This window comes from Bactrocera tryoni, chromosome 2, assembly GCF_016617805.1.
Source record: "Bactrocera tryoni isolate S06 chromosome 2, CSIRO_BtryS06_freeze2, whole genome shotgun sequence".
In the NCBI taxonomy this organism is placed as follows: Eukaryota; Metazoa; Arthropoda; class Insecta; order Diptera; family Tephritidae; genus Bactrocera; species Bactrocera tryoni.
This window is the reverse complement of record NC_052500.1, coordinates 59,022,516-59,047,253: the sequence shown is the minus strand read 5'-3', so window position 1 is coordinate 59,047,253 and position 24,738 is coordinate 59,022,516. Positions and strand designations below refer to the sequence as shown.

Below are 24,738 nucleotides of genomic sequence, written 5' to 3'. Positions count from 1 at the left end.
AAAACATTGTTTTTCTGGTCGGCCCGCGTCCTAACTTTTTTTCTACTGAACCAATTTCTTTCAAATTTTAACAGGCTATTCTATACACTTATAGTTCTTGTTGGTCAATTCTGAGTGGTACACCACCATTTGTTTGCCTGAAGTCTTCGGAGAAATTCGAAAAACGAACAAGAGAAGACGAATCATTGTGCACCATGACAATGCGAGCTCTCACGCATCGGCTCAAACCAGCGCCTATTTGACCGACCAAAACGTCGAATTGATGGGTCATCCGCCGTACAGCCCTGACTTGGCACCCAATGATTTTTTTTATTCTCACACATCAAGAAAATAATGCGCGGTCAACGATTTTCGTCGCCAGAAGATGCTGTTGAAGCATTCAAAAACCATGTTTTGGAGGTTTCTCAATCGGAGTGGAAAAAGTGCTTCGAAAATTAGTTTGAGCGCATGCAAAAGTGTATAAGTCTTGATGGAGAATATTTTGAAAAACAATAAAACCATTTTCGTTGATAAATATTCCCATTTTCATGATTAGGCCAGAAATATATATAGCAGCCCTCGTACTAACGAGAATTCTTTTACCACTAACTTTTTATTTTACAACCCTTTCTTTGCTAAAATAAAAGGACTTTTTTTCAAAGTCCGCCATTTTATTATTTACCCTTGAAATTTAACTTCAGTAGTTCCGACCAGAATGACATGTCTATTGAATAAGAATAAACCAGAATATTTGATTTCAGATAACATCAAGAGTCAAAATCACCCGGGCCACCCACGTGCATTTTTATTGAGGTTCCAACTTCGAGTGACAATAGTAATAATAGAATAAATTGTTAAATTTTTTCAAATACATTTTTTTTATATTTTCAATATGTAAATAAAAACACTCTAAATATTCAAGATAATTCATTTATATTTTCCTACAAAAAACCACCCTCTAAATAAGTCATTCAAATAGGCATAAGTTACCAGATGATTATATATGAGACGTATGAGACGTAGCCGTGTCCAATATTTAAAAGAGATAATCTTCGAAAAAAAATAAATAAATATGTAAATGTCAAAGCTTGTTCTTTCGAATGATAATAAGCATTCCCCATTAAATTTGAAGTTTTTGTGTTTTTTCTTTAAAAAAGTAAGGAACCTCTTAATGGATCACCCTACAGGTAGCTTCGGTGCAGCGAAAGTTAATGTTTTTTCTTGTTTCAATTCCGAAAGAAAAGATGATTTTCTATACGTTTTGTTTTCTATCTGCTTTAGATATTTTATTTTATTGATTGAAGTAAATTAACATCAAAAAGATTAAAATACAATGCAATACATACAATACCGTACAGTAATCGAATAGTAGATAATAAACTACAGTGTGTCTGTTATGTAAGTGTACAATTGTCACATTTGATTCTTTTTCGGTATTCACTTATTAATATTTGAAAATACATTCTTCTAAATTTAACTAAAAATCATTACAGAGAATAAGGTATGCTTGCTTTTTAATTGTTAAATTATAATTCTCCACATTACATACATATGTATGTACATATGTATATTTAAACCCATATCCATTAATTTCGCACTTTACCACAGCAGTATAATATGTAAGTTATAAATTTATTAGCGATATATTTATTTTATTGATTAACTAAAATCTAATCATCATATCCACGCGCTTATAGAATTTTCAGATTTTAAGGATATTGCTAAATATGTTTGATATAAATTTTAGAAGGGCACATTTAAGTGATTCATTGTCCTATTGTTGTAATTTGTATATATGTACACATGTGTCTAATTGTTTAATATTCAATTTTTCAATTCTTCATACGTACATACATACGTCGATCAGTAAGCATGCGACTATTTATTATTTTTGTTTTTATATTTTTATAGTAATCGAAAGGGTATTAGTATGTTTTTAAGAAAATAACGAACTGAACTGAATAAATTTTAAACAGCTGCAACGCAGAATATTTTGAGGTTAAGTTAGGCGGACATATTCACTATAACTATTTTTCTAGAAATTGTTGTTAAATTGTGAACTTGTAAATAACTGCTTTTTGGTTGGGTAAACACATCAAACCGTTACTCTCTTATAAAAAAAACTTGATCTTCGGTGCAAGCAAAATCAGCCGTAGCTTCGCAAGAAATTCTATTCTAATTCTATTTCATAGACGACTTTTGCAACTGAAGTAAAAAGAATTATTCTTCTGCTCTTATTTGTGCTACGAAATTAACTGAAAAAATTGCGGATTCCATTAGCTTTCAGACTCAGATTGACTGATCGATTTTGAAACACAAATTCATGTCAGAAATATTTGCACTCGGTTGAGGAACAGGCTCCGAGTGCCAGTGACCAACCAAATAACCGATATTTGAAAGTTTTTTTTTTATAAATTTGGAGTTTTTGAATATGAATTCGAAATCCACGTAGTGTTAATCATGTACTAAAATATTGAACAGAAAATGGCAGTCTTGCTATTGTGTCTAATAAATTGCTATGAACTGTAGACACTGTATTGGCACGCAATGTTAACACTTAATTCTTTACGGACTAAGCAGTACTTTGTATATAGTAAAGAGTTTATATAGGAAAAAGAGTATTCTTTAGCCAAGTATTTTAATGAGAGATTGCCACTTGTAGGTAACCTAACTTCTGCATAAGCTTGTCTCTTGTACTCCATTTCTTAGTTAGAGAAAAAAAGAATTAAACATCAAAATTCGCAAAAATATACCGACAATTTGTAAGTGGCCTTGGTCAAAGCCTTAAGTTTTTTAGAAACATTGCTTTACCGTGCCCTTGGCGCCCGGGTCTACGTAGCTACCTACATATGTGAGATCTGGTTCTCGGCTGAGGTCTCAACTGCATTTCCCAGACCGTTAGCATATTTGTTAATTTTTTAGTCCACCAAGCATTGTTGTCTCTGTAGCAAAACCACGGGCTTGCGAAACGCTACAACAATATTAACAGTAATTAACTGCACTTGACTAGCGAAAAGAAAGTGGAGACCTGTCATTATAATAAACAATGAAGTTGGATAATTGAAGAGCAAGTTAAGTAATAAATGTAATTAATGTCTAGAGAACCTAAGATGTCTTCCCTAAGCAAATTATGCAATAGTACCGCTAATATAACTTGGAACAGTTTCCCCATTTCACCAATAATAACCAAATTTAGAGACTTGCTTTTAAATTTTTTATGAGAAGATAGAAAAATCTTATTAATACAATAGAGAATTCTTCAAGCTGAAAAAAACAAAATATTCATTTTATTTCAAGTTTATACCATTTTCCACTCAAGATTTGACAAATTTTGGAATTCAATAAGTTTACACAAAATTGCTGCTATATTGTGAAATTATTATTGAATATTTACCGTTAGTGATCATCAGGGTTGCAAATTGTTTAATTAAAACAAAATTTTGATTCAAATTAGCTTTTCAATTTCTAATTCCGAATTTGTGAAATTAAATTTTCTAAAAGAAAAATTGAAAATTTAGTTTTGGAAATTTGAAAGTTTTTTTTAATTCAATAATAAAAATTGAGCAAAGAATATTGAATTTCAAATTCCAAACATGCTGGATTAGAAATCTAGAAAAAATGTTACAATTAAAAAATTCGAGGAATTGTAATATTAAAAAATGTAATAAAGTAAAGCGTTAATTAAATACTGTTTTTAGTGCAGTCCTTGTGATCACACAAATCAGATACATACATGACTGTCGCCAACTGTTTCCTATAGAAAAATACACGGAAATAGCAAGTAAACAGCGGCAGTCGCTTTTAATTTTAGCCAAATCATTTTAATACATGTATTTGCAATTATTATTTTTTTTTCAACAATAATTTTTTTGATGCTGAATGCTCATAAGTCATCATTATTTAATAGTTGCAAATACAGCCCTAACAAAAAATTATTTAGGTAATAATTTCAACTTTTTTTCACCCAAAGCATATTTAAAAATAATAGTAATAAATAAAAAAAAAATTTGGGATTGTAGTCGAAATCTATTTTATGGAAACAAAGAAGAAATAATAAATTTAGTTTTTCGAAAAATTATGTATTTAAATGTTTTTATTATTTGTTGCTTTAGCTTAATTTTCGCGCAACATGTCTTACGTATCGCAATATGTACATATGTAAATATTTCCAAATAACTGCTGATAATTTGTACAGATTCCAGCATTTTTTCAATGTTTATCAATTAAAAACTTAAATATGTAAAATATTTATCAATATGTATATATGAATAAAAATGTTTGCGTTCAATAATATTATGGTAATATGTAAAACTACAAACTGTAAGCAAAGTGGCAATTATAATAAAATGTTTTAGATCAGTTAAATCAAATATTAATTTTAATGCTTACACGTAAAACTCCATATATGTATGTTTGCATATACACATGTTAGTTAAAGCAAATATATAGATATATGCATATATTATATGTACATATATGTACTTTAGGGTGTGCGTTATTTCCCAAGTTGATTGTTTGTTTTGCAAACTGCCACTGAAGTTTAAATTCTTGCCCTAATACTAAGGATCAAACGGGAATAATCTCTTTACTTTCCGCTCTACTAAAACGGTTTTTACTTTTCCATAAAAATATTGCTTTACAAGTTATACAATGCATGAAATGACCCGAGTATTCATGAAAGGGATTTATACATTCTGTGTTGCTCATACGACAAGGGGTACTAAATGAATACAGTACTTTTCACGCGTAACTTCAACTTTTTTAGTGCAAAAACTGAAGCTTCAGAGCACATATGAGAAAAAAAATCAACTTGGTAAATATGTTACATACATATATGTATACGTCGTTCTATGTGTATTCTCCTTTGTTTTTATTGTAATGTATGAATGTATTCATGTAAATGCCTACGACCTACAGTTTTACGTAGTACAAACATACATTGGATTCTTACAACATGACATACATATGTATTTATTTAATGATGTATGAAAATTTAGTTTGAAGTAATTCATTACTTGATCTTATAAACAGAAAAATATAGTTCTATGTATATATTGGTTGTAGCGAAAAGCATAGGCGCATCCACCACAAAGACAACAAACCGCGATATAAAGTGACACTGGACAATTAAGAAAAAATAAAATACAATACAAACTAAGAGAATACAAATGCGAGCAATATTGCTGGCAGCACGCACATCAATAAGGTACTTAGGCAAACAGCAACAATAACGCTAATGTAATATATACCGTTATACATGTCATTATGTATATTTGTCTATACGCAAGTGTGTTTGCTTTCAATTGTGGTTTCTATACGTTTGAGATCTGATTATTTTTCATTAAATTCTTACAAAATAATAACCACACGTAAGCTTGTATATATGTATGTATATGTTTACACAAGAACTATACGCGCTAAAAATACAATACAATCAAAGTGTGAGAAATAATGCTTATGAAAAAAACTTAAATAAAAGCACTGATATTGGTTGCAAAAGCGCCTACTAATCGAAACAGTTCTAACACTGTTTATTTTTACAAATGTAGATACTACATACATAATTACATACAGTAGCAAACAAATAAAAATTAAATTGTATTGCGAAATTTAAGTAATAGTTGTTGATTTATTAATAATTTCACGTTTCTTGAAAGTAATTTGGCATACAACTTTTTTAGTAATTGCTTACAATCTTATAATTACTATACGAAAAGCACCACATATGTATGTATGTATGTATATTTAAACATAAAAACAAGAAAAATCGTTAACTCGGGTAGCACCGATAAAATACCCTCCACAAATACAAAAATGTTCTTTACAAGAACAAGAACGGTTAGTTTGTATGGCAGCTATGTATGTATATGCTGTAGTGGTCCGTAATGGTAGTAATTTTTAAGTTTGAAGACATCTTCTGAAATAAAAAAAAATCCATACAGCAACCTGATTTGGAGTTTGTATGTAGTCCGATCTAAAATAAAAAAAAATCGAATTTCGAATATTATAGCGTTGCTTTAAGCAATAATCTATGCTAAATTTCGCGAGGATACCTTCTCCAATACAAAAATTTTCCATACAAGAACTCGCTATGCTATAGTAGTTTGATATCGACGATTGCAACACACAAATGAAATGCTTCTTGAGGTGTAAAGGACGTATGCGTAACTCCCTTTTGAGTATTACCAGCTTCGTGGCAAACTTAACATTTTATTTTACAACAACTTGAAATTGTTTAAATAGCAAAATTTGTGGGCTTCCATGGTGACTGTTAAGCTAATTTCTTTTATTTTATACATAACCAAATACTAATATAATTCTTTTACCAAAAACTTGCTACAATTTTAGACCAATAAAAAGTTGCAGTTATAGCACAAACAGCTAAAACTCAAGTATTTTATCTATGTTTTCAAAATATGCAGAGTTAGAACGCTGTTTTAGAAGAATGCCTTTAATACTGTGGTGTCACTTATTAGTAATATAGTGTCGCGGTTGAGTTTTACAAAAGTTAAGAAGTTAATTTTAAGAACTTTGGAAATTATCTTATATTATGACTTAAATTTGTTGTTTGCACAGACCACACAACACTTTAATTAAATAAATTAGTAATTAAAGTTATTACAACTGTATATATGTATATGTAATATATGTATGTATATGTCATCTACATATGTATGTATTTATATAATACTCGGTAAATTGATTTTTTAACGAGTCCAAGTTGGGGAGTTTGCTACAGCATAGAATGGTATTAAAAAACATATAGTTTATACAAATATTAACATATTTATGTGTTCAAAAAACCATTGCATAGAATTTGATTTGTATTTATTTATTTTTTATACACTACTACATTCTTTACGCATATCAAATGATGATGTGTATGCCTTTTGCGATCACTCTTATCTTATTACCTTAAAGCAATCTTCATTTTTTGTCTTTTTGTTATCATTTTTTGTTTTTATTTATTTTCTCTTTTTTATTAAATTTACTTGATTTACCATTTTCAGTTTAATTTCACTATGTAGTTTTCTGCAAGAATTTGTTTTCTTTTTCTTTCCAAACGCTAAAATATAAATATGTGCACAAATAGCGAAAAAAATGTAATACGTAAATTCTACTAGACATAAACGTTCGCTTTTTATTTTTTTTTTTAATTTATTCACATTTTTTATATACGCTGGTTGCTTCTCGTGCATCTGCTGCTTGTATTTGTAGTATTCTTTGTATCGCCTTTTACTATTTAAATTTGTTGTATTAATGTTTTTTTTGGCTAATTTAATAATATTCACACATTACTGTTATGATTTTTCTAAATTTATTTTCGCCGACACTCAACAATTTAGCCGCATAAAACGGAAAAAACGTTCACTTTTAATGCATTATTATGTTTGTTTTATTATTATTTTTCTCTTTTATGTATAGAATTTGCTAATGAAGAAACAACTTTTTTAAATGGTAAATGGAATTTTGATATAAAATTTACGTACTTTTGTAACTACTTATGCTTGTTTTACTTCATTTGCTGAATGCTCGTAAGTTATAGGTATTACTATTGTATGTAAGAACAATGTTTACAACACAGGAAAACATTTAAAATACTTGATTTATCTTATTAGTTTAGAAAATAATTTTATATGACGACCACGACCACGACGAAGATGAAGAGTGCAATTTATATATATGTATATGTAACGAGAATCACAATGAAAATATGCCAAAATTAACGGCAACGTGCCTTAGATAGAGAAAGTTAATTTGTATGCTTAATTGATTGGCTGACTGAGTGCACTAAGCATGCTCAGCAAGCGTTGTTTACGAATGTCTGACTCAACAATTAACCACGTTTTCGCGTATTTAGCCGGCTGACTGGATGACTGATGAAATGGCTCTTTTATAGATTTGTTTTTATTTTTTTTAGACTTTTTAATGTTTTTTTTTTACTTAAATGCACTGTGTCTTAAGCGCCATCGAAAACTATACACACTAATTAATATTTATACCGCTTGATCTGGTTGCCGTTCCTTAAATTTAAGTGTTTCCTCAAAAATCAATGTTTTTAAGGTTTCTTTTGGAAGATCGTCCAGCTCCATGCTGATGCTGAAAGGCACCTCCGCAACAGGCTAAACAAATTAAAATTTTTTATAATGAATTTTATTTACAAACTCTAAACATTTTTACATACCTCATCGCCCGGATCGTAATACTGTTCTAAGTATGGATGGGCCAACGCTTGTTCAACGGGTATTCGATTATGCGGATTAAACGTCAACATTTTGCCCAATAAATCCAAGGCTAGCGGATCAGCATTGGGGAACAGTCGTGACCATGGTACTTTTGGCTTGAAAGTCAGTGATTCCAAATAATTACGAGCCTGTCAAATATTAATACATACATATATAGATTTTTTTTTTGTAAATTAAATATATCAAGTAAAATACTCCTGCTACTTACCTTTTCATTTATAATGCACTCTAAATCTTCTTTTGAAGGTGATCCTAATACGCCTAAAATATGATTTAATTGATCCAGATAGTGCTTGCCTGGAAATATGGGACGATTGCTAAGCATCTCCGCCAATATGCAACCAACCGACCATATATCGATCGATTTTGTATAACCTTTTGAGTTAAGCATTATCTCGGGAGCGCGGTACCATCTTGTTGCGACGTATTCTGTCAAGAAGCCAGTATGATCGTGATCCGGATCGGCCACACGTGCCAAACCAAAATCGCAAATCTGCGGGTTTGGAGAGAAATTTATTAAAGTATATATATATATATGTACATATATAAATATAAGCAATAATCTTTGCAATATAAAATTGTTATGACGTAATGAATAAATAAAAGCCCTTTTGTAAAGACAAATATTTTGTATAGCAATCAATAAATTCGCGGATGATTGTATAATGTAATGAAATCTAATTTGCAGTCAAAATATTATTACTTTTTTATTGTTGCTATATATGACTACTTCAATATTAGCGAACCAGTCTATACGTATGTATATAATGCCGAGTTGTCAATATTTAAACAACTAGTCGCAATTAAACAGCCACAACTCTGAACCAATAAGAAGAAAAACGTAAACTTCGGTTGCACCCAAGCTATAATACCCTTAAAAAAGAAAAGATCTCCATGCATGGACTTGAATTTGATCATTCAGTTTCTATGGCAGTTATAAGTATGTTGGTCCAATATGGGTAATTCCGACTAATGACCGGTTTTTTTTGGAAAGAAAAGACCTGTGCACAATTACAAGTCGATATCTAAAAAAAACTGCACGACTAGTTCAGGTTACATACAGACGGACAGACACAACCAAATGGACTCAGCTCACATTGATCTATTATATATATATTATAGGATGTCCTTCTGAGGCAAACTTAAGACACCCTAGTCAGGATATAAAAATATTATAACTAACTCAAAACCTTTGCAATATTAAATGCAATACATTAAAAATATTAATTTTACTCACTTTAAGATCACAAGTGGTATTCAGCAATAGGTTGCTGGGCTTCAAATCACGATGTAATACATTCGCCGAATGAATGTACTTCAAACCTCGCAATATTTGGTAAAGGAAATAACAAATGTGATCATTGCTAAGCCTCTGTAAATATATAAAATAAAATAAGTAGTGATACTTAAAGTATAATTGTCTTAATACATACCTGAGTTTTAAGTAGTTTGTAAAGATCAGTCTCCATTAAACACTGTACAATATATACATCTCTCATCTGTTCTATGCTATCTACACGCAATATATCTCGAATATCAATTATCTACAAAATAACAACAAAAAGAAAACGAGTGATTAGTAATCATTTTACAAATAAAACTGTGTGGTGGTGAGGCATTATGGGTAGAAATAGCAACCTGGGATTGCTTACTCACATTTTCATGTTTAAAGCGGGTTAAAATTTTGATTTCTCTCAACGTGCGCTGACAATAGGTTTGATGCTCGAATGGCGAAATTTTTTTTATAGCAACTTTTATATTTGTTAATGTGTCCAGTGCCGACCTGTGTAGATAAAAAAAAACAATTTTAGATAAAATGTTAATAATCAAAGCGAAAATAACAAAATATGCAGATATATGGTGTGACAGCTTGGGCCTGTTGATACCACTTTGTGATTTTTTTTTGCTTTCACATTAGCCACACCCTGTGCCTTCGCAGGGATTTCGGGTATGAGGTTAATGCAGTGAAGAATTATTGAATTAATTGAGCAAATATTAATACTTGTAATACTTACACTACCATACCGTAGGCACCTTCGCCAATATAAGTTAAGTCCCTGTAGCGAGGTCCAACTTCAAAAATTTGTGACCGTATGACTTCCGCATTAGGATTCGAGGTGGCGTTCACAGCCGTCGACGCTGCATTACTATTGGCATTGCCAGGGACCGCTGCAGCAGCAGCGTTTTTTGCAGCCGGAACTGCACCATTGTTTCCACCAATTGGACCGGTGGTGGACTGTGTGCTACTTGCCGCCTCTGCCATATACGCGCTTGTTCCGGTGCGATTTATTAAAAAAGCGTAAAATTCACAAAAATTATGCGACGCAGTGCGCTACTATACGTATGTATACGCACAATTATGTGTATTGAAAAAATGTTAAGCGAAATTCGTCACCACCAGTTGGCAGGTTCGGGTTGATTTTCTTAACATACTTTTCGAACAGCCATTCATTTTCACCACATGCTTTAGTGACTTTCGCAAGCAGTGTTGTATTGACAATATCTGACGTTAATGATTTTCGAGAAATTACATTTACATGCAATCATTCAGCATATTACGATTTTAGCTTTTTCACTATGAAAATATACTTATATGTATTCTAGCTATCATCATTAGAAAATATAAAACGTAAAAATGAATTAAAATTATACTTTTGTTTTTTTTTTTTTATTTAAAAAATGTTTTTATATATTAAAATATTAATCAGGCTTCAAAATCTTTTATTCAGTAATTTTGGCAACCTAAATTTTCCCAATTTTTCATATTTGTTGTAAATTGTTTATATTCTGCAATCCGATAATTGTGATAAAATATTTATTTCATCTTTTTATTTAGAAAAGCTTCCATGGGCTCACCATGTTATATTTATTCTTTACACACGAATATTCAACCTGTTCTATTTAAAAACAAATAGCGTTCACTTGCTTGAAAACAGCTGTTTATTGGCCTTACTCATCAATGACGTGAATTTTCTGTTTTTATTATCTTTAATCCATGATAAGGTAAATAAAACAATTTGAAGTAATGTAAAAAGCGGTATATATTTGCAATTTACAAGAGGAAAACAAACTTGACGACAGTAGAATATAGTGAAGTGAGTAAATTTATAAAAGTGATGTTGGTGAACTTAATTAAATTAATATGTGATTCCCCGCTTTCATAAAAATCGTATAATTCAGCTCATATCATTTTTTCCACTTTCTAATTGCCCGAACCACTATTTCTTCATTTTTCAACTGATTTCGTTTTCTCCTTTTCATTTTTTATTTGAAAAAATTTGTCTCAATTTTAGTTGTACTCCAGTTAACTTATTGAAAGTAACTAAAACTAAAAACAATGGATCAAAAACCTCCGATCTACTCCAAATTTGCCATCCTAACACGTACAACTGAGATGCGAATGCATATTTCTGCTGAAGTGCCCTGTGATCGTCCTTCTGAAGTACAAACATTTCCTATGGTGGGTGGAACACTCATAAAAATGTATCAAAGTCAAACGCCAGTAGAAGTTGCAGGCTCCAGAAAATTTAGTACAGTACAAATTCTTGACCTGGTGCGTCAGGAACCGATATATGAAAATCTTTATGAATGTCCACAAGAAAATTTGTTAAAAGTGAGTGAGGCGTTGTGGCCATATGTAATTGCCATAATGGAACCAGAACGGCGATTACAGTTGGTAAAGAAGGTTGAACATTGTAAATGGATAATATACTTGAAAAAGAATGATTTAGTGCGTGTCTCCGGTGCGTCGTTTGGAAAAAAATCGACATTCTACGACTGCATCATACGATACATTGGCAACGTCGCTGAACTTTATCCCGTTGGTTATATCTTCGGTCTGGAGTTGCTGGTATGAAATGTGAATTTGATTGTGTATGATAATTCACACACACGAAAGGAATTACATATATGCTAGTAATAATATTGATTTCTATTAATGGTACATTTGGGCTATGATTTTATATATCTACCTTTATCTTTTTACATAATATAAACTAAAACAAAGAATATTTAAATATAATTTATACAAGAAAAAGAAACCTACATCCCAAGACTGTGCATTATAAAAGTATTAGTTTAAATATAAGTTAATTATTAAATTTTATAGGAAGAGATACGATTATACTATGCATATTATCATATAAAAATATAATATTTTATTATAGCACTTAGACAGCGGCTTCTCACCACAGTCCGAGGATATTCCTTACTCAATAAAATACATGCAATGTGATCCGACACTATCCATATTCTCAACAGCCGATAATCTATTGCAGCTACCAAGTGAGGTTAAGAAAAAGTTTTCTATGCAAAATATCATCGGAGAGACTCTAACCAAAGTACGTACTGCTATTGTACCATCGACTTGTGCGAACGGTGGTGGTGGTGGCGGCAGCAACACAAACTCTTTGCGCAGACAAAAGAAACCAAAAAAGAAGGTAGCCACTTCACAATTTTATGACATTCCAAGTTCTCCAATTGCTGAAGACAATAAACTAGTTCCAAACGGTGGGCTTGATTTCAGCCAACACCACGAAATGGAGCGGGACAGTAATAAACCGAAAAATTTGGATGAGTTAGATAACGGTAATCAAATTATATCGTTAGAAAGTGATGAATACAAGCAAAGTATTGAAAATTATGAACGTAGCTTGGAAAGGCAACGTGGTACAACAGCATCAACATCAACTGCAACTACAGCAGCACCGGTAGGAATATTAAAGCACCGACATCCGCCCGCTGCTCCAGCAAACAGTGTAGATGTTGGTAATAGTAAGGATGCCGCTAGTGGTACTGTGGTGCACCCATTAAATCTAATGAGTATGGAAGATCGCGATATAATTGTTATTGATCGTGCCGATATACGTGAGTCTACGAAAAATGAGTCCAACGTTATTGTGGTGGACAAAAAAATGCAACAAGAGGTTGATTTGGCTGAATTATTGGGTAGCAATTGGCCAATCAATGCGGGAGGCGCAGCTAGTATACTAAATAATAAGCAACCGCCGAAACAACAGCACACAACTGCTAACGCTAACATCGATTCAGTGCAAATAAAGAGTGTACGTAATAAATCACCAAATCCACTGACACACTTTGGTGGCATTAAGACTCCCGGCAATGTTGCTATGGATGGTTATATTGGCGGTGAGCAGGCAAGCGACAGCATCGGAACAAATAGTAAGTATTTAGCATTGTAAAGCGTTTGATTTTTGTACGATTTTTGTTTTAACAATGCAATAATTTACTTTCTTGTTTGTTTAAAGTATAAACATAACAAACAGAAAAATATATATATTCTAATTCCTTCTAATGTCTATCTATGTGCGAGAAGACAATTGAATTCTTCTTAGGTACAATAAACTTTCGAAAAAGCATAGAGCTATTAACACTGTTTAAACTGCAAGATAAAATTTATAAAATAAACACTTTAATAACTCCATAGACGAGTGAATTAATTAAATTTCGAAAAACCAATTTATTTACTAAAATTTCAATATTATTATTATTTTTATGCGTAATTAAAACAGTTAATTCTTTTGGTTTTTTTTCTTGTTGAATTGACGTTTATGCACGCAGCCCTTTAAACAAAACTATTTGTAGTTTCCATACATACATATGTATGTATATACTTATGTACACATATTTAGAAACTGTTTTCAAAAAGCTATTTTTAGCACAAACCAGCTGGTTAGTGATGTATTATTCTAATGGCAAACAATTTTTGAACTATATTTACTTTTTCATGTTTATTGGACATTCAGAATTATAATTGTGTAATAATTAATACTATAATAATTAAATTTTGTGACAATTATTATGATTATTAATTTAAATATATTTTTGGTTTAAAATTTTTCTTACATACATACATACATACATATGTATGTATACTGAAAATTTTCAATTTGAGGTAATTCAAACACAATCGCTTTTTTTTAGTTTCAGTCATAGAGAAAATTCGTTTATTTTATAGTTTGCTCGAAATATAACTAAGAATTTCTTTATTAGCTACATATGTATGTACATATTTTATTTTTGGCTATATTTCCTATTAGGTCACCCCTCTGACTTGTTTCTAAATTTATTTTTTGGTGCATTAAAAAAAGATAAACTGAAAAAATTGATAAAATGTAACGAAAATTTTCAATAAATGAAAAAAAGGTCAAAATGATTTAATCCATTCAAGGTTACAATGTTTTTAATTAAAAAATTTTGGATGAAACATTAAATATTTATTTTTTAATCCCGATGGCATGTAAAATTAGATTTCCAATTTATTATCCACAACGTTTGGGTTTAAAAATTAAAAATTTGTCTTTCGTCCGTTTGTCTGCCTGTATATACGCGAACTAGTCCTTCAGTTTTTAAGATATCGAACTGAAATTTTGATCATGTTTTTTTCTTCCAAAGCAGCTGGTCATTTGTCGGAACCCCTGTTATTGGACCACTATAGCATATAGCTGCCATACAAACTGAACTATTAAATCAATTTCCTTATTTTTGTGCAACGGAAGTTGACTTTTTTCTTGTTTTTTTTTTTAATGTATGTATAATGTACATATGTAATTAATTCAGAAGAAAGAAAGTAGATTTTTTAATTCTAATTTTGTGATTCAAAATTAAGTTTTCAGTTTTTGAGATAAAAAATAGCAATTTTAATTTCAATCCAATTATTTTTGATAAAAATCAAAATTTATTTTTTTTATTTTATTAAAAATTGAAAATTCAGCTCTTAATTAAAATTTTTCTTATTCACTTTTAAGGTAAAAATTTAAAATTACTTTACAATTTTTAATCCCGAAATCGGTATTGACAACTGACAAAATATTTAATTTAAAACTGCATTATCTGATTTTGGGATTAAAAATGTAAAATATAATTTTCGTTGAAATTGTTTCTGATTAAAAAAATGAAAATCTAATTTTTAATTTATATTTTTATTATTAGATTCCCAAAAGAAATTAAAAACTGAGAAAATATTTTTTTATTTCAAATTTGGAGCAACAATAAAAAATTATTTTTCAAATTAAAAGCCGGAATAAAAGAGGTTAAAATAAAGAAAGATTTACACAACTATGTATGTATGTATTTCTAACTGAAACACTATAATTAAATAAGACAAAAAGTGGTGAACTAGTTGATATTTTATTAAAAATAAGGTTTGTTTTTCAAAATTTAACCAATATATACATAAAAGCGAAAAATTGAAATTTTAGATAAGTTTCTTTTATTAATAAATTATAATTTTGTATTTTTCAAACCGATACGAGGGATTCAAATCTCAATTTGAATTTTTATTTAAAATATTAATTAGAATGTCATTTGTAGTTTTCAACTCGAATTTTCAAATGTTTTTTGTTTATTATTTTTCAATCCTGTATAGTATTTGGCATTAAAAATTAATGTCTCAATTGAGATATTTAAAAAATAATTGATTCAAATGTTATGAATTACATTTTATTTACTTTGTTATCTTAATCAAAATTAATTTTTAAATTTCTAAATAACGGTTTGTTTCAACCATTATATTAAATTTTTCAATCTGCTATTTAGGTTTAGAAATTTAAAATTTATTTAAGATTTTCGGTACTACAAAATAAAACTAAATAAACTCAAATGTTATCTAAATTATTAATTTTGGCTTAACAATTTAAATATTAATTTTAATTAATTACCTACAAAATAATATAAAAAAATTTATTTTGTATATAATAATAATAATAATTTAATTTTATGTAAGATTTTCATGATTGCAAACTAAAAAAAAAATCAAATATTATTTCAATTATAAATAAAAATTTTTAATCCGTTATTTTGTCTTAGAAATTTCTAAAATAATTGTATTTAAATATTCGTGATTATAAAAAAAATATTCAATTTTATTTTAATGAATTTTAATGAATTGTTTGCATCACTGTATGGAATAAAATTTAGTTTATTTATTATATTTTGTATTTTGTATAAATAAAAGTACTTTCTTTATTTGCTTGTATATAAATTGATTTTATTACTTAATTTATCTTATTTCATTATTTTATTTCTTAATTTAGTTTATTTAATTATTAAGATTATATTTTAATATTTTTATTTAATTTATTTTATACATAATTTTATTTTTTAATATATTCTATTTTATTACTTATACTTTTAATTAATATTTTTTTAATGTAAGCACTTAAATTTCTTATATATTTATATTCCGTAAAAATACTGGGTTATTCCTGATCATTTCAAATCTTTCAACTCAACCGAATACCAATAGTTTCGAATCTTTTTTACCGCTGCTGCTCTGACATATTTATATCCATTCTAATACAGAGTGCACAACATTTGATGTCACCTTTCAGATGTTTGTGCGGTTTTGGTATAAATAGTACTGCTGCTCGTTGACAGTGTTTACATTTCGGTCTTGTTTTTTTGTTCTAGTTCACAATTATTATTATTAAATTGATTATTTAATTATGGAAACACAAAGCACCAGTTCGTTAAGTCCCAGTGACACTTCACTTTACAATAATATACCCTTAACTGTATTGGAATTGTTCGCGTCTGGGCCAAGCGTGCCATACAACTGTACACCGAATGCCTCACCAGGTTGTTGATCTATTTCTTTATAAGTTGATTTATTTATAACTTAGTGTAAGAGTTTAGAGTATTAGAGTTCAAAAGTTTATTTCCCTTTTTCCATTTCTACTTTTGATTTTGCAGAATATGCTAATGCCCGTGATTCGCCAGTGTATGACAATTTGGTTGATATCGACACGCCGGCCGAAGTGGATTTGGTTAAATATACGCCCTTGCAAGATATACCAGATACCGCATTAGGTGTTGGTTCCATGGTAGAGGTGTCAATACCAGAGGCGTCAGAGAACTTATACGGTGTTATACGTTGGATTGGCACAGCGCAGGGACGAAAACAAATAATGGTTGGTGTGGAGCTGGAAGAGGATCAGGACGATCGTACATTGCCGACCACAAATGGCACTTACAAAGGCGTGCGGTAGGGGAGCATAAAATAAATTTGTATGCAATAAAATATTTACAATTTTTGCTATACGCAAAATTTCACAGTTATTTCAAATGTCATGACGGTCGCGCACTTTTTGTCACTTCTGATCGTTGTTGCACGGATCGACGCTTCATTGAGTTGGATGGCAAGGCTGCTGCAAATATACCGACCGATTCGAAAATGTTCGGACAAGTGGAGTGTCCGTCGGTGCCAGGCGCTGTTGCACCGTTAAGTGAGTTTAAAAATATGTCTAGTTATAATAAAACTCACCATATGTTTAAAATATTTTACAGAAATCAAAAGTCTGGAGGAGCTGGAGGAAAATTGTGGCAAGTTTAAAGGTATACAAGGACATCATAATTCCTGTTATCTGGACGCAACATTATTTGCTATGTTCACTTTCACGCCAGTCTTCGATTCGTTGCTTTTCCGACCGCCAGAAGCGGATGTAAATATTGAAATTGCTCAACACCGTTGTGCTTATAATAATTATTATTTACGCCCTCTAGGATATTCCCAACTATATGGAGGTACAAAAGGTATTGCGCGAAGAGATCGTTAATCCGCTGCGTAAAAATGTGTTCGTGCGCGCCGATCGTGTCATGAAATTACGCCAGCTGTTAGACAAGCTTAGCTCCGTTAGTGGTCTGACCAGTGAAGAGAAGGATCCAGAAGAATTTCTTAATAGTTTGTTGGCGCAAATAATGCGTGTAGAACCCTTTTTGAAGGTATCCACTTGCAGTATTTATTTTTTACAAAAATTTCAAAATTTTCCTTTAATTTTTTAGCTGAGTTCGGGTCAGGATGCCTACTTCTATCAGCTGTTCGTGGAAAAGGATGAACATTTGTGTTTCCCCACAGTACAACAACTATTCGAGCAGAGTTTTCATTCATCCGATATTAAACTGAAGGAAGTGCCGTCATGTTTGATTATACAAATGCCGCGGTTCGGCAAAAATTTCAAAATGTATCCGAGGATTCTGCCCTCACAGCTGCTGGATGTCACCGATATCATTGAGGACTGTACGTATGACTATATCTGGCATTTATAGCATTTATATAATATATTTTTAGACGTAAAGAAATAGATGTATATATATATAATTGATCGGCATACCAAGCTGAGTCGATTTAGCAATATCCGAAGGTCCGTCTGTATACGCGAATTAGTTCCTGAGTTTTTGCGTTGTCATTCTGAAATTTTCCACACGTCCTTTTCACGCCATGAAGCTGCTCATTTGTCGTAGTCGCCGATATAGGACCACTGTAGCATATAGTTGTCATATAAACTGACCGATCCAAGTAAAGTTCTTAAATTAAAAACTTTTTAACTTCACAAGTAATCTTCTCGAAATTTGGCATGGCTTATTGTCCAAAGATATGCTACCACTTCCGAACAAATTGTTAGCATCGGCCAACTATAGCATATAGCTGTCATACAAACTGAGCGATGAAAGCTCAGTTCTTTGATGAAAAATTTTCTTATTTGTGATACGTATCCGAATCTGTATCCGAAGTTTAAGTTTTTTCTTGTTGTTTTCACTACGCTAATTGTATAACTTAATTGCTATCTTCCGCTAGCTCCCCGCCAATGCTCCGTATGTGGCAAGTTAGCCGAGTATGAGTGCCGCGATTGCTATGGTGTTTTGCAAGGTGGCGTTGGCCTGGAGAGCACAGCATTTTGTCTCAAATGCTGTGATACTGTACATATGCATGCACGCAGGTATTTCACAATTTTGCTCAAACATACATAATTTTCAGTCTATCTCATTGCGCCATCGTTTTCTCATTATTTTTTTAGAACAAATCATACTCCAAAGAAATTGTCTGTGCCGCAAGATTTCCGTATAATGGCCGATCACATGAATGTGCCGCGTTTATATATGGAATTATTTGCTGTTGTCTGCATAGAAACTTCACATTATGTCGCTTTCGTAAAAGCCGGTTCGGGTCCAGATGCGCCTTGGTGTTTTTTCGATTCCATGGCTGATCGTAAAGGTAACTGTAATATATTTAATATTGAAGCATGTGGGACTAAATATAAGACAAATTGCAGGCGAGAAAAATGGCTACAATATACCGGAAATGATCACCGTTCCCGACTTGCCGCTGTGGCTGTCGGAGGAGGGCGCCCGCGTTGTCAATGAGACATCGACAAATGACAAAATGTTGCCGGAACATGCGAAGCGACTCTTCTGTGATGCCTACATGTGCATGTATCAGAGCACAGATGTGATGATGTATCGCTAACGAGGAGAGCGCAATCAGACAGACAGCTTTAAAAGTACATACTTAACTAAATTTTAGTTTTATTTCTTTACATAAGTATATTTGATATACCTACATAAGCGCATATATCATATTAATAATGTATTGTTTTGCATGAAATGACACCAACAACAAAAATGTATATTTAACAATATTCATACATACAAGTTAAATTAATAAAATGAAGTAAATATCTATTTTATAGGTTCTCCGAAGTTTCCATATGGGTGTTAAAAAATCTTCGTACTAAATGTCTTTGTTGTTGTTGTAACAGGTATCAATCTCCGTTAGGATAGTAAGCCCAGGAAACGCGCTGTTTCCACGGGGTAAAGTCCTCTCTCGACGAACAAAAGCCAAACTCTATAAGTCGCTCATAATTCCCGTCCTGCTATATGGTGCAGAGTCGAGATATACGACGACATTGACATAGTTCAGCGAATTAAAAGACAGCGGCTACGCTGGCTAGGTCATGTTGTCCGAATGGACGAAAACACTCCAGCTCTGAAAGTATTCGACGCTGTACCCGCCGGGGGAAGCAGAGGAAGAGGAAGACCTCCACTCCGTTGGAAGGACCAAGTGGAGAAGGACCTGGCTACGCTTGGAATATCCAATTGGCGCCACGTAGCGAAAAGAAGAAACGACTGGCGCGCTGTTGTTAACTCGGCTATAATCGCGTAAGCGGTGTCTACGCCAATTAAGAAGAAGAAGAAGACCACAGGGAGAAGGATGTCAGATGTATTGGGTTAGCAGGGCATGCAAAGAGGTGGCTAGTGTCATGCGGGGAGTCGTTACACCTTGGACATATGTATATATGATATGGCAAGATCGATTCTGGATAAGTAGCAGTTGAACCTGCCACAGTATCCAGAATGGAGTGACCCTCGTTTCTCGCGACAACTCGAGCTCTCTCCTGCAATGGATGGTGGTTTGATTTCAAGTACGCCATTCACTGAGAGGAAGGTGTTAATAGCTCCGAAGTCTGGTCGGCGTGTTGTTTGATGTCGTCGACGTAGTTCAGGAATAACGTCTTGATGCTCCTGGGAGGACTGTACCCCAGCAGAAATTGCTTCGAAAGGAGTTCTTTATGCTCCTTAACTGGGAGCATACGGGCCTCACTACGCAAGTGTTGGATGGGGGACATTAAGAGACATCCTGTCGTAGTCCGAAGTGCAGAAATATGCGTGAGGGATGGAGCCGCTAGAGAAGTGGCGCAGTGAGCTGTCTCACGGATGGATCGAAGCTCAAGGTCAAGGAAGTTTGGTGGGAGAGTCTTCTGCCGGGAGCTCTCAATCAACTATTGTGTCAAGTTCCCAGATCACTGTAGTGGCTTTCAAACAGAAGTGGGATCCAACAAGGTAGCAGCAAGTTCAAAGCTCGTTAAGGAGTGCATGACCACATTAGCAATTGCATCCATATTGTTTGGGTGTCTGGTCACAGTGGAAACGTTGGACATTGTGAAATCGATGAGCTTGCAAGAAAAGGCATCCTTACCCAAAATGGGCTCCCTTGTCTTCGCGTATTCGAGCGCTGGACAAATCACTTGTCATCATCTCATCACTTGTGAAAGCCTTCTGACCCAGAGTGGAACGTAAAAAGTGCATTGAATTGCTAGCTTTTAGCAAGGTACACATGACCGCAATGACCGGCGTCCTAACTGGACTCTGTCTCATTGGCATTCACGAGGTAAGGCAATGTGATCACGTAGGAATGGATTGTCTATTAATTTCTGATATTGAGTAGGCTGTGTGAACTTGCTTGAAGAAAAACAGGGATATTTTGCTTTTAAATTCAAGAATATAAACAAGTTTCCTTGTCTCTCAAATCTCCAACTCCTTCTGAAATTTTTTTCAAGCTACGAGATCTTTAGATCATACTCACCAACATTCTCAAAAAAGCGTATTACATCGCTCGGCACGAGGCCACCTTGATGCAAGGTAGAGCTCGAACCACTTAGGCGTAGTATTACGGAACTTTTCAATTGAACAAGATGGTCGAGTCCTGCTAGAGGGAATATAAAATAAGAAATGAAATTCGCAAAACCAAGAGGGAGTCATGGAAGAGCTTTTGTGGGAAGTTATAAAACACAATCGAGGTAGCTGCGATTGGAAACTTATTATCCAACCACCTGACTACTCTTAGGCTGCCACACAAACATGTAGAGAGTGCTCTATTCGCAGTGACAAATCACTGGTAGATCTGGTGAAACCGCAATTTCCAGGTTGTACGAACGTTATAAATCTCCAACCTGTAGGAGATAGCGTAGAGTACGTCCCCACCAATATCATAATGGAGAACAAAATACTTTGGGCAATCAACGGCTTCGAACCTTTTAAACCTCCTGATATGGTCAGTATTCTTCCAGCCATGATGGAGAATGTAACAACAGCGCTGGAACCTTACCTGATCAGAATAAACGAAGGATTTTTTTGGCTCAACTATATTGTATATCTATTCGTTGGAGAGCGGCGAGGGTCGTATTCATACCGAAGCCGGTCAAAGCAGTCACATTTTATATATAGACCAATAGATCTGATTTTAATCCTTCTGAAGGTAATTGAAAAATGCACTAATTGTTATTGAAATTCAAATGTCTTTTATTTAGTGTGAAGTACAATCGATAGAATTAAGTTTTGAATATGACATCATTCAAATGGCCTTAACGACTTCTTTTGCAGGCACCAATTCGATGAAATAAATTTTCGAGTATTTTTTTCACTAAATTAAGTCATACTATATGCCACAATAGCACGTTCATAATTGACTTCTAAAGCTTGAAGCAGGTCTGGTTTATTGTTAAAGACCAATGACTTCAACTAACCCCATAAGAAGTAGTCTAATGGTGTTAAATCACGACTTCTCCGAGGCTATTCAATGTCAAAATTTCTTGAAATCGAAACTCCAAAGATCTTCTTGTTGGAACCAAGTGTTATCAAGATCAACTTCCAATTGCGTCTATGCAAAGTTGGTTATCATTGCTCTATACCGCTCTTCATTGACAGTAACGGTGTCGCCAGCAACATTTCGAAAGCAGTACGGACCGATGATTCCACCAGATCGAAAACCACTCCAAACTGTCAATTTAGGTGAATGTAATGGTTGTTCATAAATAATTTGTGTATTTTCTTCGCACCAGAAGCTACAGTTTTGTTTATTTACACCATCACTCAGATGAAAGTGAGACTCATCGGAGAATATGATTTTCTTAAAAAATAGTTATCGTTTTCAACTTGTTTCAAGGCAAAATCAGCAAATTCACGACTTTTACGGTAGTCAGATGGCTTCAGTTCTTGAGTGAGAACAATTTTATACGGATGCGAGCCCAAGTCCTTTCTGAAACTCCATCACGTTGTAGTTTGAGACAGTCCAAAACAGTCCAAATTCTTGAGAACTTCTTGAAATCGCCAAATTGCGGCCTTCAGCAACACTTGCCTGAACAGCAGCCATATTTTCATTACTTCGAGCGGTTTTTGTCTTATTGGTATCTCAATATTACGTATCATGATAATTAATAATATAATAATTATTAGTAAACGGGTTTAATGCAAACGAAAATCAGCATAAATCCTTATATTTATTAGCTGAAGTTTTAAAAATTAAAATACGTTAAGAAATAAACTCCTCCACACGCATATAAAAATGAAAGAACAAGCGGCGCTTAAAATAATGTTACTCATACGCACTGTACACCACCCACAACAACAATAAACGCGACACAATGTAAAGCAGAAATGTAAACAATCTCATCTATACAAATAAACACAAAAGAGCGAATTGCTGCATTCTCAACGGAGAGTCACTTAACGATAAGTAGGGAGTTTCCCTACTCGTTTGATTATAGCAACATGTAACTGGTTAGCTGGTTGTTTGGTGATGGCTGGTGCTTGAAGGACACAACAGTTTAGCGCCACATAGTCTATGGGCGCCAGTTACGGTACTGGTAATGAGCAACTCCATCAGATGAGAAGCAAAGCGCAAGAGAGTAAGAGTAATTTAGTGTGTATGAGTAACATTCATTGAAATTTAATGCCGAAAACACATGTTTAAAAGCTTGCTGTAGCAGAGAGAGGCTGCGAGTAACACTTGCTTTACTAAGGTGAGAGCAATTGACTTTTGAAATTTGATGTGCATAGGCCATATTTGGGGGAAGTACAAATGGCTTGTGACAAAGAATAGCTACTCTGAAAATAACCACTTAGCTCACACTGTTCATGATATTAATATTTGTGGGTATGGTATTACTGTTAGAAGGCCTCTTTGTTTAAATTCCGCTTTGAAGAGCTATTGTACCTCATATGAAGATTCCTTTCCGGTTTGATTAACAGAGTTTACGTTTACATCGAATAAATATATGTCGAGAGGTCCAAATGTCAGCAATAACTCGTCGAATATTCTCTTTCTTTAATCGCCCCGGGCTTATCTGCGTAGAAAAGCGATTTCACATGACATGATCACAGACTTACAATGCAAAATAGTGCGCTCAGCAAAAGTTTAATACAACAAATTGATTGTTTCATTAGATGTATGGCATAGTATATCGCAGTCTCGTCGTCCACATCAATATTCTCCAATTTAGACACAAAAAAGTCAAAGTAATAGGACTGATTTTCTTCCGCCGCGACTGAACTGAATTCGGGAGAGGGCATTCCTAGCTAACGAACGAGCGGCTGGTCAGTTGTCTCTGAGCACGTGGAGGGTCAGGACAAACATTTTCTCGAGACGTGTTTCTGTGAGTGATGCAAGCCGAAAATGTAACGTTCGTTAGAGTGGAAGTCCTCAAGAGACTCAAACGAAGGGTCAATCGGGTCCAAAAAGACATCGCGACCGATTGGAAGGCTCACACCGTCTTTCTCATGAACAGTTACGTAACCAAGGCCGGCATTCCCAACGCTTGCGCAGCTGCGCTATAGCCCAGATGTGGCTCTCCGTGTACTTGCCTGAAAAGGCCGATGAAAGGCAAACATTTTGAGAGGCAGAGCAAACAGCATGCACCTCGTCTCTCAAGGCTATTCCGAAGAATATCTTCCGTGGCGCCTTAAATGCTTGGAGCCTATTTTGAAAGTTTTTTAAAGAATTGTAACGATTGGTTCAATAAATGTTTTTAAATCGACTCAGTCCTATTACTTTTTGGACAAACCCTGAATAGCGTTCCCCATTGACTGTAACATTATGTACAAAGTTCAATTTTGTAAAGCTGCAAACCAAGATCTTTCTGCAAAATCTTCCCCAAAGTGG

The 24,738-nt window shown here is 33.1% G+C and overlaps 2 protein-coding genes across 3 annotated transcripts; one reads left to right on the top strand and one right to left on the bottom strand.

Annotated features, from left to right (window-relative positions):
* Nucleotides 1-6,790: 6,790 nt before the first annotated feature.
* Nucleotides 6,791-10,613, bottom strand: LOC120767687 (mitogen-activated protein kinase ERK-A). Its single transcript, XM_040093878.1, has 7 exons — nt 10,241-10,613; nt 9,882-10,008; nt 9,659-9,769; nt 9,463-9,597; nt 8,434-8,718; nt 8,165-8,353; nt 6,791-8,102 (listed from the first exon to the last, which is right to left on the bottom strand). The coding sequence occupies exons 1-7, from the start codon at nt 10,486-10,488 to the stop codon at nt 7,977-7,979; spliced, it is 1,221 nt and encodes a 406-aa protein (XP_039949812.1). The 5' UTR covers nt 10,489-10,613; the 3' UTR covers nt 6,791-7,976.
* Nucleotides 10,614-11,150: 537 nt separating this feature from the next.
* Nucleotides 11,151-19,704, top strand: LOC120768339 (ubiquitin carboxyl-terminal hydrolase CYLD). 2 transcript variants are annotated; one of them, XM_040094991.1, is made up of 11 exons: nt 11,151-11,320; nt 11,519-12,075; nt 12,392-13,406; nt 16,938-17,229; nt 17,301-17,470; nt 17,532-17,686; nt 17,748-17,966; nt 18,027-18,261; nt 18,820-18,961; nt 19,040-19,236; nt 19,295-19,704. In XM_040094991.1, the coding sequence occupies exons 2-11, from the start codon at nt 11,563-11,565 to the stop codon at nt 19,486-19,488; spliced, it is 3,132 nt and encodes a 1,043-aa protein (XP_039950925.1). In that variant the 5' UTR covers nt 11,151-11,320; nt 11,519-11,562; the 3' UTR covers nt 19,489-19,704. The 2 variants fall into 2 exon arrangements, with proteins under 2 accessions (XP_039950925.1, XP_039950926.1); XM_040094992.1 differs by lacking the exon at nt 11,519-12,075 and having other exon boundaries at nt 11,152-11,320; nt 19,295-19,699.
* The last annotated feature ends 5,034 nt before the right edge of the window (nt 19,705-24,738 follow it).

Bases quoted from the DNA above. Each gene is read 5' to 3' on its own strand.
- LOC120767687 (XM_040093878.1), bottom strand. From the start codon at position 10,488: ATGGCAGAGGCGGCAAGTAGCACACAGTCCACCACCGGTCCAATTGGT. The intron at 8,354-8,433 runs GTAAGTAGCAGG...AATATTTGACAG, and splicing joins AGTGCATTATAAATGAAAAG to GCTCGTAATTATTTGGAATC. The intron at 8,103-8,164 runs GTATGTAAAAAT...TAATTTGTTTAG, and splicing joins ATTACGATCCGGGCGATGAG to CCTGTTGCGGAGGTGCCTTT.
- LOC120768339 (XM_040094991.1), top strand. From the start codon at position 11,563: ATGGATCAAAAACCTCCGATCTACTCCAAATTTGCCATCCTAACACGT. The intron at 18,262-18,819 runs GTACGTATGACT...ATCTTCCGCTAG, and splicing joins CACCGATATCATTGAGGACT to CTCCCCGCCAATGCTCCGTA. The intron at 18,962-19,039 runs GTATTTCACAAT...TTATTTTTTTAG, and splicing joins GTACATATGCATGCACGCAG to AACAAATCATACTCCAAAGA.